General features: G+C 36.6%; 2 protein-coding genes across 3 annotated transcripts in view; one reads left to right on the forward strand and one right to left on the reverse strand.

The window, feature by feature from the left end:
- Positions 1-10,956, forward strand: part of LOC109843565 (protein EMSY-LIKE 3-like) — a 27,201-nt gene extending 16,245 nt beyond the window's left edge. Inside the window, exons 2-10 of one of the 2 annotated variants that reach the window (XM_020412506.1) lie at positions 5,380-5,582; positions 5,696-5,805; positions 5,882-6,125; positions 6,232-6,459; positions 6,541-6,609; positions 9,364-9,591; positions 9,928-9,996; positions 10,081-10,144; positions 10,583-10,922. In XM_020412506.1, coding sequence (XP_020268095.1) covers positions 5,380-5,582; positions 5,696-5,805; positions 5,882-6,125; positions 6,232-6,459; positions 6,541-6,609; positions 9,364-9,591; positions 9,928-9,996; positions 10,081-10,144; positions 10,583-10,653 — 1,286 coding nt within the window. In that variant the 3' untranslated portion in view covers positions 10,654-10,922. Of the gene's footprint in view, positions 1-5,379; positions 5,583-5,695; positions 5,806-5,881; positions 6,126-6,231; positions 6,460-6,540; positions 6,610-9,363; positions 9,592-9,927; positions 9,997-10,080; positions 10,145-10,582 lie in introns of both variants that reach the window. The other variant, XM_020412505.1, reaches the window with a different exon arrangement.
- Positions 10,831-14,425, reverse strand: part of LOC109841916 — a 4,464-nt gene continuing 869 nt past the window's right edge. The window contains exons 3-5 of the mRNA XM_020410839.1: positions 12,420-12,489; positions 12,165-12,304; positions 10,831-11,468 (exon numbers count right to left, since the gene is read on the reverse strand). Coding sequence (XP_020266428.1) covers positions 10,979-11,468; positions 12,165-12,304; positions 12,420-12,489 — 700 coding nt within the window. The 3' untranslated portion in view covers positions 10,831-10,978. The remainder of the gene's footprint in view (positions 11,469-12,164; positions 12,305-12,419; positions 12,490-14,425) is intronic.

The raw sequence follows: 14,425 nt of genomic DNA on the forward strand, positions 1-14,425 counted from the left end.
GAAAAAATATAAAAACAATTACATTGACGTGTATGTTCTTCATCTTCTTTACTTCATAATGTCTAAAACTCATTTTGCACTTGTTCATATTTGATATTGAAATCTGCATATAAATGTTAGTGTATTTGTATAACACATATAGTATAAATTGTTATTATCAAAATAATATCGTGGAGACATGATATTCAACAGTTTTGTTATCATCAAGCTGATGTCTCTTGTTTTCAACTGTTTGGCAAAATCAATGAATATTCATGCTATTTCAATACAATGTGCACGCATTATTCAATTATGATCTCTTCTCGCTTCTCAATTATTTTTTATTTATCTGTCTTAGTTCGAACTGTGTTTTTTGTTTCCTCATATTCTTCTTTTAATTGCAAAGTAGCGAGGGACATCTAATCAATTATTTGGCTTAGGCATATTATGCCTTGATGTTTCTCGTTTTCATGATTATTGAAGTGAAGCGGAGCAGGGAAGGACAAGTGTTAGGGTTTTGGTAGGCTTTAACAATAAGAAGCACCAATTGTATTTTTATATAAAAATTAGAATCAGAAAATTGTAAAAAGAAGATGATATGAAGAAGTCAATAATTAAATATGTACCAAAGCATCTTAAGACAGATTATAAATTTGTCATTAACATGAGGTCCAGTAAAGGTAATTCAGAGACTAAGACAACAATTAGCATATCACGTTTTGCTAGTTCTATTACTCTATAGGGTAACTAGTAATTTATGCAAGAATTAAATAGTGAAGAAAGATATGAAAACTATACAAGGACTTATGATGTATCTAGAATAGATGTCATAGAAAATGTAAACATGTGACTAAAATACGAGATGCCTAATTGTGGACTGTTATTTTAGACTAAAAACCAATTTTGAAGTGAAGAAGATTGAAGTTCTTTTCTTTCTTTTTTGAGTTCATAAGCAGTAAGTACACTTGGCTCTTCTGAAGACGATGAATCAAGCATTTAAGGGTTTTTTCATGGGAGCCACCTTAAATATAGGTGAAATTGATACAAACCACCTTTAATATATTTTTTTACAAACTACCTTATATATGTGTTATCCTCTCAATGTCATGTCTCCGTCACTATTTAGCCCATTTTTTAAATACCCATTTTACCTCCGTCTTCTTCATCTTCCTCGTTCCCTCCATCCCTCTACCTCCCCTCTTCCCCTCCCCCCACCTCATTCCTTCATTCTCCTCTCAATCTCCTCTTCTTCCTCCTCCTCTCCCCCCCCTTCACCTCCTATTTCCTTTCACCTCCTCCATTCCCACTTTTCTCACTTCTTCCTTCTTCTCCTCATCTTCCTCCTCCTTCCCTCCTCCTCCTCCTCTCTCTAATCTCACCGCAAGCGCCAACCTCCTTCCCTCCTCTCATTCTATCCACCCGATCAACTCCCTTCCCCCCTCTCCTCCTCTCTTTTTGTTATTTGGTTAGACTGAGGGGTATTATAGTAATTTCATATTTTTAACACAGAAATTACCCAAAAGTGTGACATTAAGGGGATAACACATATATAAGGTGGTTTGTATAAAATAAATAAATAAAGGTGGATTGTATCGATTTCACCTATATTTAAGGTGGTTCTCATGAAAAAACACAACATTTTATAACTTTTATAACTTTAAATGTGATTAAAGCTAAGAAGTTTGTTACACCATTTCATTGACTATTATTAGGATTATACAGAAGTGACAAAGGTGGAAACTAGAGGGTAGCCATTTAAGTGAAATGGAAGTTAGCGCATTGAATAAAGGGCACACGGAATTTGTCCTACTCAGACCTACAAAAAAACTTATTAAAGTTGGTGTGAAGCCTCTAAGTGGAGCTTCAAACCTTTAAATCTTCTTTCTTAGGGGCTTTATGGTAGAACCCTTGTAACGGAGCGTTAGCAAGTTGCTTTGGCTAAAACAGGCAGAGCTTTAAGGGGATTTTATGACAATGTCAGCTCTAGCTGTGCAGGTGATCAATGTTCAAAAACACGGTTTTATTATTGTGCGGTCGGAGAACGAGTAAAGAATAATCAAATTATGCGTCGATTAATTGGATTATGCGGAATTATATATTTTTGAATTTTTAACATATATTTATTGTTTATCATATATTAAAATATATGAAAATTTTAAAAATAGAAAATATACTAAGAAAAAGACTAACAAACATGCAATTGAACAATTAATAACTAGATAACTACTTAAAAGGTCAATCCATACATGATATTTAACTAGGTACTCGAATAAAAGTCGTTAAATTAAACACTTGATCTAAAGCTAAAAGTTCATGAGCTGGAAACAAATCATTAATTGCTTTGTTAGGGAAAAAAGCTTCGTCTGAGATCTTCGTGGGGAAAAGACTTCGTCTGAGAACTTCGTGGGGAAAAGACTTCGTCTGAGAACTTCGTGAAGAGTCGGAGAATGTTGAAGATCATCCACAAGCGTTGACGATGGTAGGTGAGGGTTGAGAAGATGCACAACCACTCAAATGTTGTGGTTTTGGGAATGATTAGAGGGGGGGGGGAGATCAGGTTTAGGGAGGAGTTTAGGACTAGAGTTTTTTTGTTTAAAGAGGTTAAGCGAGTCGGATATGACTTTAGTGGGTTTTATCCCAAAGTGTTTTAAAAAATAAAGGACCCGCATAAAATTTTGAGTTTTTCCTCTGAAAACTGCCTTATATTTAGGGTCAAGTTACACAAATCATCTTATATTTTCAATTTATATCTAGCCCATTTACATAGTTTTTCTTCTAATCAACTTCCTGACCCTACTTTGCTGCTAAAAGTGTCCAGAAATTCCCACAATACCTCACCCAATCTAGTGTGCAAGCTTGCAAAGAATAACAAGAGAGATCACATGCCTTTACAAGAGATTAAGTGTAGTTATTGTTGGGATTTTAGGGAATTTTAAATTTTAATAGCAAAGTGAGGTCAGGTTGTTGATGGAAGACAAATTATCTTGATTGGTGGTTTAAGTATAAATTGAAAATATAAGGTGGTTTGTGTAACTTGCCCTTAAATATAAGGTTGTTTTTAGGAAAAGACCCTAAATTTTTTATGTAGGCGCATAACTAAAAGGCGCTTGCATAAGTGGACAACTGCATAATGGAGCTCTTTACCTGAAACCTAATAAGTTTCAGCCCACATTGGAGTAATTGAGCAAGCAACCGGACGCATAATCCGTTTATTAGAATAGTGCAAATGAAGATGACATATTAATCAATCATTATACCTTTTAAGGGCGGTTTTGTTGGGGAAACAGAGTTGCAAATATAAATAGAGCAACCGAGATTTATAAATACATTGTTTGGTTTATAACTTTGTAATTACAAAAGGTAAATAAACTTGCATTATTATATAGAAAAAACTTGCAATAAATGTTATAACCAATTTGGTAGGAGGAAAAGCTGCATGCGTAAAATTAAAAAATAAAAATTATTCAACCTCATCAAAAAAATCTTTCTGAATCCAAATAGGAAAACTATCTACACGGAGGTTTCCGAATATGGCAAAATTTTGTAGCTTTCGCCTAATAGTTATTCAACCAAACACTAAAACTTGCATTTGGAAATACGTTTCCTACAATGTAATTGCATATATCCAAACATCAAAGTTGAAGTTGATATCCTGCAACATTAGTTGCTGCAACATTTGCTACAATCTATTTTTGCAGCAAACCGAACAGCCCTTTAACGTAGGTAAACACCATACAGCTGACCTCATCCCATAAAATTGCAATTTCTGTTATGCTATTGATGTCATTTAATCATGCTTTTTGTGCCAACACAAGAGCTTAGGAGTTACAGCTGACAGATTATCTAGAATTCCTGTTATAATTTACTAAAGGCTTTCTTTTGTTCCTATTCACTTTTCCAACCCTTTGTTAACCTTGTCCTAAACGACCTGACTCATTCTATCGGGGGCGGCACTCGCCATCTATTTTCATTGTTCAACTGTTTGACAACATGAAAAACCAAAGGCCTCTGCCCTTCCCTATCTATCCAAGGGAGGGAAGAGGCCTTTGGTGTCCCTTCCAGTCAAGAATTGGGGTCTCACAATCACTAGCCAATATGCTTTTCTCTCATGCCTTTCTTCGTTCATGATTCGATATTCTGGTGTCCTAGGCGTAGAGGAACCACACCAATCCATCCCGAACTTGGTGGTTAAACTCTACTGCGGTACGATACTGTAGGGGAGGTCCTGCGGAAAAAATAGCTCGACCCCAGAATGATAAAAAAAAAGCTTAACACCTCTTATTTTACTTTTTAAATAGAAAAAAGAGAAAAATCAAAAATGCAAAGGTCGTCTTATTCAAAACCCCAATTATGACATCTCTTCTCTCCCCCTTCACACCTCGGAACCTGCAATTCTAGTTATCTAATAACATCTGATAGCTATACTTGGTACATTGACATTCCTAATTGACTTGCCCTTGCATGATCCTCCACCTGTGCAATTTAACACTCTGATGTGTTGGGTTCTACTCTGGTTTCAGGCTAGTAATGGGCCGGCCGGCCTGATCTATATCTCTCTCATTCTTGTCATGTATTTATACTTTGGCAAGGTCAGTTCATAGATCAAGGGGTATATCCCTACACATGCTGACAGGTTTTGCTTGGTTTGAACAGTATTATCACGTCTTTTCTGTGTAATTCTATTCTTAACCATTATATTTTGCTTTTTATTCACTTCTCTGCACTCATGGATATATTTAAGCTAAAAGCTTTTTGTGGATGCTTAAACAAGTTCCTTAGGTACATACATATTAGAACTTCAAACAACAGTGGCTAACAATATTCAAAGACTTATGTTTAATTGGAGAAAATAACACTTGAATGCCAGTCAACAAGATAAGTGGACCACCTTCCTATTTTGATATTCCATTCACTGTATAGTATCTATTTCTTTGTGTGCCCTTCTACTGTAACTGTGTCTTCATGATATGGATACTTGGTTAGATGAATGACTATTTGAACTCTGTGTTTTCACATGAATAATTAGTCTGGTTTGAGGCTTGAAATGACAACATACCATGGGGCTGATGTGGTAACATCCTGCGAAGAATGATTGTGCTGCTCATGGGCTAAGTAGGTTCAGCACGGGCTTGATCCAAACTTTTTATTGCATCCCTTGCTATCACATTGTTATGAACTGATATCCTTATATCACACACACGAAAAAGTACAAATTGTAGATACACCACAAAGGAATCACCTTTGAATATGGAATCACCTACTATTTTCATAATATAATATCCTCTATCCTCAGAATCGAGATCATGTTAACTGTACTTTCTGTACATTGTTAGTCCCTTCTCGTTCTTTGAAATCTATAGAACACGTTCTTACTGGTTTGTCCTTGAGTTGCGATTGCAGAAACCGATGATGATCTTCCACCATCACATCAGAACAGGGATACAAGAGGAGGACGTATTACAGGGAATGGAAGATCAGCTGGTGGTGCTCTTCCATATCCCATTGGACAGAATGATATGGAGACCCAAATACATTGGCTTGAACAAGAAGCTTACAGTTCAGTTCTTAGGGCATTTAAAGCACAATCTGATGCAATTACTTGGGTATTCATTTGCATATAATTACCTAAATTTAAAATTTTCGCTGTTGCTTTGGTTTTTTAGATTCCTGTCAATATTGATATACTGTTGGATCCTGTCAAAATAAATCTCTGCAGGAGAAGGAAAGTCTAATAACAGAACTTAGGAAAGAGCTGAGAGTATCTGACAAGGAACATAGAGAATTGTTAACTAGAGTTAATGCAGATGATATCATAAGGAGAATAAGGTCCGCTAGAACAAAATTGTGTCTATTAAGTTTCTGTGCTTCTTCTCGTCTAATTGTTGGGAATATATATCATTAGGGAGTGGCGGCAGGGAGGTGGTCCGCAATCTGGATTGCTAAATAATGCTCAGCATGCTCATGATTCCATACCTAGCCCCACTATTTCAGCCTCTCGGAAGAGGCAAAAGACATCCCAGTCAATTCCTTCTCTATCTCTTGATGCGCCCGCCTCTGTGATGCACACACAAACAGTTACTGCACCATCATCTTCTGTGGCAACAAGAGGAGCTCCGTTAGGTTCCAAGGGAAAGAAGTCTAAATCTGTATGTCAGTGATACAGAACTTTTATGTTTGATTGTTTTTGGATCCTTCACTTCCCGTTTCTCCCTTCATTTTATATCTTCCTCTCGCTTTCTTCATGACCCAAAGGGTCAGACATTGACAGGTGTATCAACAATGAAGTCCTTGCAGATCCCTTCTCTTGGACCAAGTGGAAAGGGACAGGTGACTAATAGAAATTCTTCCGTTGCACTTGCTTCTACAGAACCTGCTGCAGCCCCAGTATACAATCCACTCATTGGGAGGAAAGTATGGACCAGATGGCCAGAAGACAATAACTTCTATGAGGCTGTTATCACTGACTACAATGCACTTGAGGTATGTGTTGTCATGTTTTGAATAAGTACCATAAATCTGAGCTTGGTATCTACCCTATTGTACCACTTCAATCATTGTCAGGGTCGTCATGCTCTTGTTTACGACATCAACACGACGAACGAGACATGGGAATGGGTCAATCTCAAAGAGGTGACGTAATTCTATCTTTTCCATATACAAATTAGTACATTTTGCTTTTCATTCCCTTCATTCACAATGTTTGTCAATCAATTATTTTGGACAGTGCAGTTATAAATTTGGTTCTTTTTCTTGTCTGTTTTGCATGTACCCAAATTTGTTCAGTTTTATCTGACTTGCTGCATTGATGCAGAGAATACTAGGTGATAGAATAGCATATCAAATTTACTTCCTTTTCTACTCCATTGTCTCCCTCCATGGCCACTTCATAATTATGTTGTTATTTTTAGTGAAACATAATGAGCTAGATTTATTTTGTAAATTGATGCAAATCATTTCTGCTGATTTCTAAGGGTGATAAAACATATACAATTGTAACTCTTCAGTTTTGGCTCCTGAATGTAGACCTAAACCTCTATTACGAATTTACCATATATTTACTAATGTTCACACACACGCATGTGCGCATTTTGAGTCCCTATTTACAGAAAGGCAATGGATGTGAAGCAATTAGCTTCTAGATTCATCATATCCATTTGAATGCACCTCAAGTCAGGTTGACTAGATTTTAGTGAAGAGGGATGCTAATTAGGTTTCTTGCAAGAAGAATATATCCAAAATCATTATGCATCACCTCAAATTAATCCTCAAATTAATTAGTATATTTTAGTAGGTTTCTTGGAAGAAGAATATTATCAGAAGTTATTCTGAATGATAGGTCAATATCACAAATTGTTGAGCCAGGTCAGCAGAGCCTTTTGAGTCCATAACCAAGCTAGTGTTAGTGAATCACAAAAGAGAATAAGAAGGTGGGTGATTGATCACACAATTGTATGGTGTCCTGCGACAGTATTTAATTTGCCTCTTATAGTGGGTAAAACACTTAGTTTAATACAATATTGCAATCTTGCTGCCATCTAATGATGTTAGTTCCCATTATTATTTGTTTGACTAAATAAGTTGCCTATGTATAATAAATATCTCATGAGATGGAGTTGATTACTTCTGGAAAGTTTGGGACCAATACTCTCTCTTCAAATTCAGTGATAGCATATCCAATTTAAAGACCTAAGCTGAAAAACTGATCTGCATGATTTGTAGTGTCCAAAAGACTAAAACCAAGATTTAGAAATTTTTTTCTTGCTCCTGCATCAAGTAGCCACAAAAGAGAAGGACTAAGTAGCTTGTTGCTAAGTTGCTTAGTTGTAGTGTCTAGAATGTGAACCGTACAAAAGTTAGTGATGAAGTGTCTGTATGTGAGAGTATACCACAATACAATAGTCATATTATAAATTTGTAACGAATCTAGCTAATAGTTAGTTTTTACCATTCACTTGGTGCGTCCGTAGTTCTTGTATTGGCAAAAAAAAACATTTTAACTTTTTTTAATTAAATGATTTAAATGGTACCTTCATCTGAGCAGATTTTTTGGAATGTCCTAAGGTCGAATTTGAATGAAAAAGGTTAGGCTTTAAATCCTTCTGGAATGCCAAGTCTATCTCATATTACAAACTATTAAATTAAATTAATTAATATTTTTTGAATGTTAAAAGTACGAAAATCCTGAGGTAGCATGTGATTGATTTAACTTCTTTGAGTGCCTTAAAGTAAAAACCACAAGAAGCTAGAGGTACAGTTTAGTGAGCACAAAAAGTTATTTACTTATTTGTGATCCACCAATTTCCTTGACCTCACTAACCTTGCCAACAATTGATCCTTTCATGTTTATTGACTATATGTAGTGTTTTAATTTTTATACTGTAGCCTGACTATTCTCACTCATTAATTTACTTACCCAGGTAATATACTAGTACTAAGCTGAGTGTTTTGTCATGAATAAACTTGCCTATCCAAACTGGAAGCTTTGTTGTCAGTAACTTCATGAACTGGTATTTGGATAGCATTGGCATCATTCTCAATTTCTACAAGATGATAGAAATCCTCGCGGTAAGATGTGATGTGAACTGGCTGGAAGTTGGTATAGATGTCCAACAATCTGGGCCGCCTACTAAGGATCTTACATGTCAATTTGCCATCCAAAAGCACAGAACTGTGCAAACCCTAGTGGTGAAACTTTTGCAAATGTCCCTTAAGAATCACTTGACCCCACATGGATAAAAACAAGAGGGAAATGTGTATTGAGAAAATAACAATAGCTTCATTATCATTTCCTGACAGTCAGTTTTCTTTCTTACCCCTCTGGGATTACTTCGACCTGTCATCCTGAATACATACACATTTGTGGATTGTTTGTTAATGTTATTTTTATTGAAAATTTCTCTCAAGACGTTAAGGTGGTTATGAAAGACGGAGTTGTTAGATGAAGATTACTTTCATGACGACTAGCTTGCTTTTAAATTGGAGTTCTAGTTTTTGGTGAAATGACACCATTGAGGATACAGTGACAAGTACAAAGGTGATATGCATATATGCATAGTAGTTTTTCAATGAGCCTCCACTAACACTTTCTGAAGCCGTTTGACACAGTTATCAGTTATCTTTCAAAACACGTCAACTAAAGTCTGCATCCTTCCTACCTTCAACTCTGTCCATGTAGCGTCCAGCTCAGCATCGGCATGTTCCTGAATTTAACATACCTATATGCTAATTCTGATAATGAACTGTGCTGCTTTTATTACTATATAGTTCGAAATAGTTTGATGGTATAGTGGTGCAGAATATTAGATGCTCGTTTGGGCCGACTAAAAAAAGGCTAACATGTAGTGTTGGGACTCGTTGTCTAATAACTTCTCCTTGTGCTATCAGATTTCCCCTGAAGATATTCGATGGGAAGGTGAAGATCCTGGTATATCTTGGCGCTCAGGTGCTGGGATAAAGAAGCCTTTGGGCCAAAGTGGCGCCGTTCCAGGTGCAGGAAGGGTTAGAGGTTCCCTGAAGAGTCAATCCAATAAAGATTTGGCTCCAATGAATGGCCTCGTGAAGAAGAATTCTGACGACATTGAGATACTCCACACAGAAACTCTAATAACAGAGGTATGTCTCGCTTGATAGCTTAAATTTAAGACCAATTTAGCCCTCCCTCCACCCGCAGGTTAATGTGATTAAAATACTAGAGCTTATTATTTTGTACCCTAGGGCTGTTAGTCTAATGAACATCTTTCATGGCTTCACCACAGAAAAGAAATATTGGATGTTGGTATAAGGAGAACAGAGAATATTGTAGTAGACAATTATTTAGAAGATAGATTGGGACCTGTGGATACCAGCTGGTTGTGTGCTGCACCTGGAGAGTTGTCAACCTGTTAAATTGACAGTTTTCTTATGCTTCATTTAAACGTATCAGATTCACTATTTTATTATTGTATGCAGGTGGAGAAGGTATTTGCTGCAAGTCATCCTGATCCTCATGAAGTTGAGAACGCAAAGAAGACACTCAAAGTACGATTAATTCCTTTCCTGTCATTCCATGAAATGTCTAAGTTTTTGTGCCCAGCTTTGAAACTTTTCCCCCTACCCTCCTAGGAGCATGAGCAGGCACTTATTGATGCAATTGCCAGGCTTAATGATGCGTCTGATGGCGAAAGTGGTAAATACACATAGGCCTGCTTTGTTCATTTCTGCCTCTATAATGTTTCCTAAATATTTGTGCGGACTCTGTATCATTAGACATTTGCAATTATATATAAATCCAAGGCCCACCTCCTTCTGGAGTTGCTGCATTCTCTCAATGAAATGACAATTTCTCCTAACCGATGGTGGGTCGTATTCGGCAGATAACCATGCTAAGAAGCGACTGCTAATTGACTGTTAGTGTTTTTCTAAAGTCTGTTAGCAATGATTAATTGTCGAAATAGTGAAATTTAGTCTTGAGTCTTTCTTTAATCCAAAGGCCCTAGAGACTATCCAAGGAAAGAAAGATTGACCTTTTGCTGAACTCCATAGATTGTTAGTTATTCGGACATTGAAGATGGTTTTTGCAATTGCTTAAATGATTTTTGTTAATCCAATCTTTTCCATGAAGCAGAAGGGGAACATCGGCAGTGGAATCAACATGGAGCTAACTATCAGGATCAAATGGTTGCTGGTGGTTACTAGCAAGTCGGTGACGGCTATGGAATACCAATATTTCATTGATCGTCACATTTTAACTACAATTTCTAGACGAACCTTGTCGCGCTATAGATCTCCATTGTACTTTTTGGTTTAGCATGTTCAGGATATTAGAGGGGTTTTGAGCGTACTACAATCCCCATTAAGTATACATCTGTAAAATTATTCAGTCAACAGATAGTGCGTGTGTAGAATTCAATTGTTGTAAACAAACAGACTTGCGCAACCAAGGAAATGTTAAATTTGTATCGGTACAACATATAGAGACAAACATTAGAGGAAATGTAACATTGATAGCAGCCTTTTTTTTCTATCCTTGCAATGATTGAACGAAAGTGGTAATAAGATCAGCCATTTTGGCATCATAAGCAGGCCCTTCCATTTGAAAGTGAGTCGTTCCTTCAAGGAGATGGGTTTCAACACGGCCAGATGCAGATTTGAGCTTGTTCTTAAACTGTTTTACGCTGGTGAACACATCTTTTGTCCCCATGACAAAGAGCTTTGGCTTCGTCGACTTTAAAATGGCTTCATGATGTCGCCCGAAAAGGATGGATGCTGTTAGCCCGAATGGGTACCCCAAGCTCACATAGCCCACAACGTCATCTAATTTTATCAACTGCAATCGAACCTGGCAATTGGTGCGCCGTGCCCAAAACATTCGCAAGTTATAAAAGAAGGCAAGCACGATGGTCATAGTTTTCTGGCACTGACCAGTCTTTCTTCCCATTGTGGTCGAGTGCGTAAAACGAATATTTGGACACAAATGTTTGAACCAGTATGTTGGAACGAATATTTGCCAAAAACGTTAACTGAAAAAAGAAAAAGAAAAAGAACACAGATCCTGATCAACGTGTATTTAATTGATTGCTGCAGTATATAGGATTCAATAACAAGGTAAGTACAATAGATGAGAATTCCTGCATCCTAAAAGGTGCTCAAGATAGTATTAACAGCAGCAGCAACGCCAACGATTATCCCAAACGTAACTCTTATTCTTCCATTCAGGAGTGGGAATTCTATCATAACCCCGCACGGTACTAGGTTCATTTGTGGCAAACAGGGGGCAGTGAATTTACCAAATTGGCCCTCCTACTGTAACACTTGGCGCCGAACACCCTGCACCATACAGGGCCGACTGATATGATTTTCACTCTCCATTCGGTTATATTAAGGGATCCTATTCTCCATTCAGTTATATTAGGGGTTAGCTCCTCCATTATTTCACTATTATCATTTTTTTAATTGCTTTCGAACTCTCTTAAGGCCTACCTCTTGTCCTCATTAGTTATAAAAGTGAATCAGATCTAGTTTCCATTCTCATTTCACATTTCTTCCTAAGCTCAAAAGGAATATAGATAATGATCTAAAAGTAGGATTGAACCGGCTAATGCAGCTATCACACCCGAGAACTATCAGAACTGAAACAAACTGCTTCAGCTACATGATATACATAACTACAGTAAACGCTTTGGAACAGGACATTATGACATCCTCACCATGCCCAATAAGATCCCACCCATCCTCGCAAACCTTCAATTTCAAATATTGTAGAAAAATTGCTTCGCTCAAGGAGATTAAGAAAATCACTAGTTTTCTGATAGAAACTGAAACCTTGACCAAATAGAGCACTCAAATGCTACTGCATCAAAATAAAAACAATGTACTGACATTGTGCACCAACGACAGACGCTTTACGAGTAATCATTATAGGCTGTGATAACCTAAATATGCTTATTGTCAGATGTACAAACAGCATGAATCAGCTGAAGTCTAATATCCATATAAGGCATGTCCTTAATGAATTTCGCAGTGTGAATAAAGCTGATAACAGAACGTAATAATTCATAGAGAGTTGACATAGGATAACTGAATTCACAACATAGTGAATAGTAGGCTCGAAAAGTTCGCAAAAACAGCACACCCATATGGTCACAACAATAGTGTAATTTGAGATTTAAAGCCTATTACTTCCAAGAATTTCTGAAGGAGATACATCTACGCTAAAGATACTAGTGTAGACATTTATAGAGGAAACTGACAGAAGCCAGCTATATTGAAGGAAAAATTTAAGTCTGCCAAACTAGCCGATAATCTTTTCTGGAAAAAGTTTGAATTTCTTTTACAGAGATTGAAGTGTTTTCAGGCTTTCAGCTAAACAGAAAGATGACAAATAGGCGAGAAACAAAGAACATGTGTCTTTTAACATAAAAAAGATATTCAATAAACAAAACTGAGGGTGACATGCAAGAAATATACAAGAGCAGATATGAGTATCCTAGACTAGCCGACAATCTAATTATAGCAGATATGAGTATCCTAGACTAGCCGACAATCTAATTATAGCAGATATGAGTATACTAGATTAGCCAACAATTTATTTCATTTTTGAAGAAAGAAGTTGGAATTCCTCTCCAGAAATTGAGGAGCTTTCAGTGAAACAGAATTAGAGAAAGATGATATACCAAAGTAAATCTTTAGAAAGAAATATAGAGACAAAAAAAATATAGAAGGGGTTGTGGTAAAGAAATATAGAGACAAAGAAAGGATAGACCAAATTAAATCTTTAGAAAGAAAGTTTTTCAAGCATTGACTAAATATCTTGTCAAAACAAACTCCGTCTTAAAAACTAGAGAAAGTACACAGCCATAAAATTAAATCAGCAACAAGAAAATATCTCCTCGGTGAAGTTGAGTATTTCAGATTAGTCCATTGTACCTGACTTATAGTCTCCTAAACACCATACATAGAAATAGATAATACATGCTACAACAGAAGCCCATTCCATTTGCAGGAGAATCACATGTATTAAATTAAGTAGGTAATAGGTTTCTTCATAAAAGACTACCTAATTCATGCTCTTGCATATGGAAGGTAGTAATTGCATCTCATAAAAGAAAGCAAGTACCTAACCATATCAGCAAAATTTTAAGTTCAGATAAATTGATAATTATATTTCAGCAGACAACTATACAAAATTCATAGCTGTGCACATGGAACACTCCCCATAACTACTAAAATAGTACTTCGAGGACCTAGCACAAAGCCTTATTTGTCAGCTACCAAAGTGTAGGAAGCAATGTCTGTACAGCCTACGGACCAAAACCTTGATCGACTGAAACCATGTTTTGCGCTTTGTGATTTGCACTTAGAAGTATACTCTTCAAAAAATTCACTTAAGAATACTTCAATACTATAAAAAATAAGCCTAAAATCTCATGCTACTTGAACTATGATTTCTCAACAAAATGCTAAAACCTAAGTAAAGTCCGTGTCAGAGAGAGACGTGCCAGGAATTAGGAGAAGGAACGGAACACTGTAACACTACGGCCAAATATCTCACTATCTTAGATAAACTATTAATAACCCTTGCAGGTTAAAATCATCCGATGATCCTCAATGTATAGGGTTTACTAAGGTTTCACTTCCAGAGCTCCAAACAGAAAGAACAGTGAAAATACCTAACCATGGCAACCATCCCACTCTAGTATATCTAACAAACACCTCAAGGAAACTCTACTCGAATCCTACTCTTTGCAATAATGCAAAATCGATCAAATATTCACTTTTAGAAGCGCATCTCCAAGAATAACTCATGCCTACGCCATCAGTTGAGCTCCAAGCCTCAACAGCGACAGGAGGAAACATCATGACAGAATGAGATAAAAGTGGGAAAAAGAAAAATCAAATTATTAGCATGACATCCTTATATGTGTTCTAGCAGATGATGAAAAGGGAGTCACTTGCAGAAGCACCATTT

This window comes from Asparagus officinalis, chromosome 5, assembly GCF_001876935.1.
Source record: "Asparagus officinalis chromosome 5, Aspof.V1, whole genome shotgun sequence".
Taxonomy (NCBI): Eukaryota; Viridiplantae; Streptophyta; class Magnoliopsida; order Asparagales; family Asparagaceae; genus Asparagus; species Asparagus officinalis.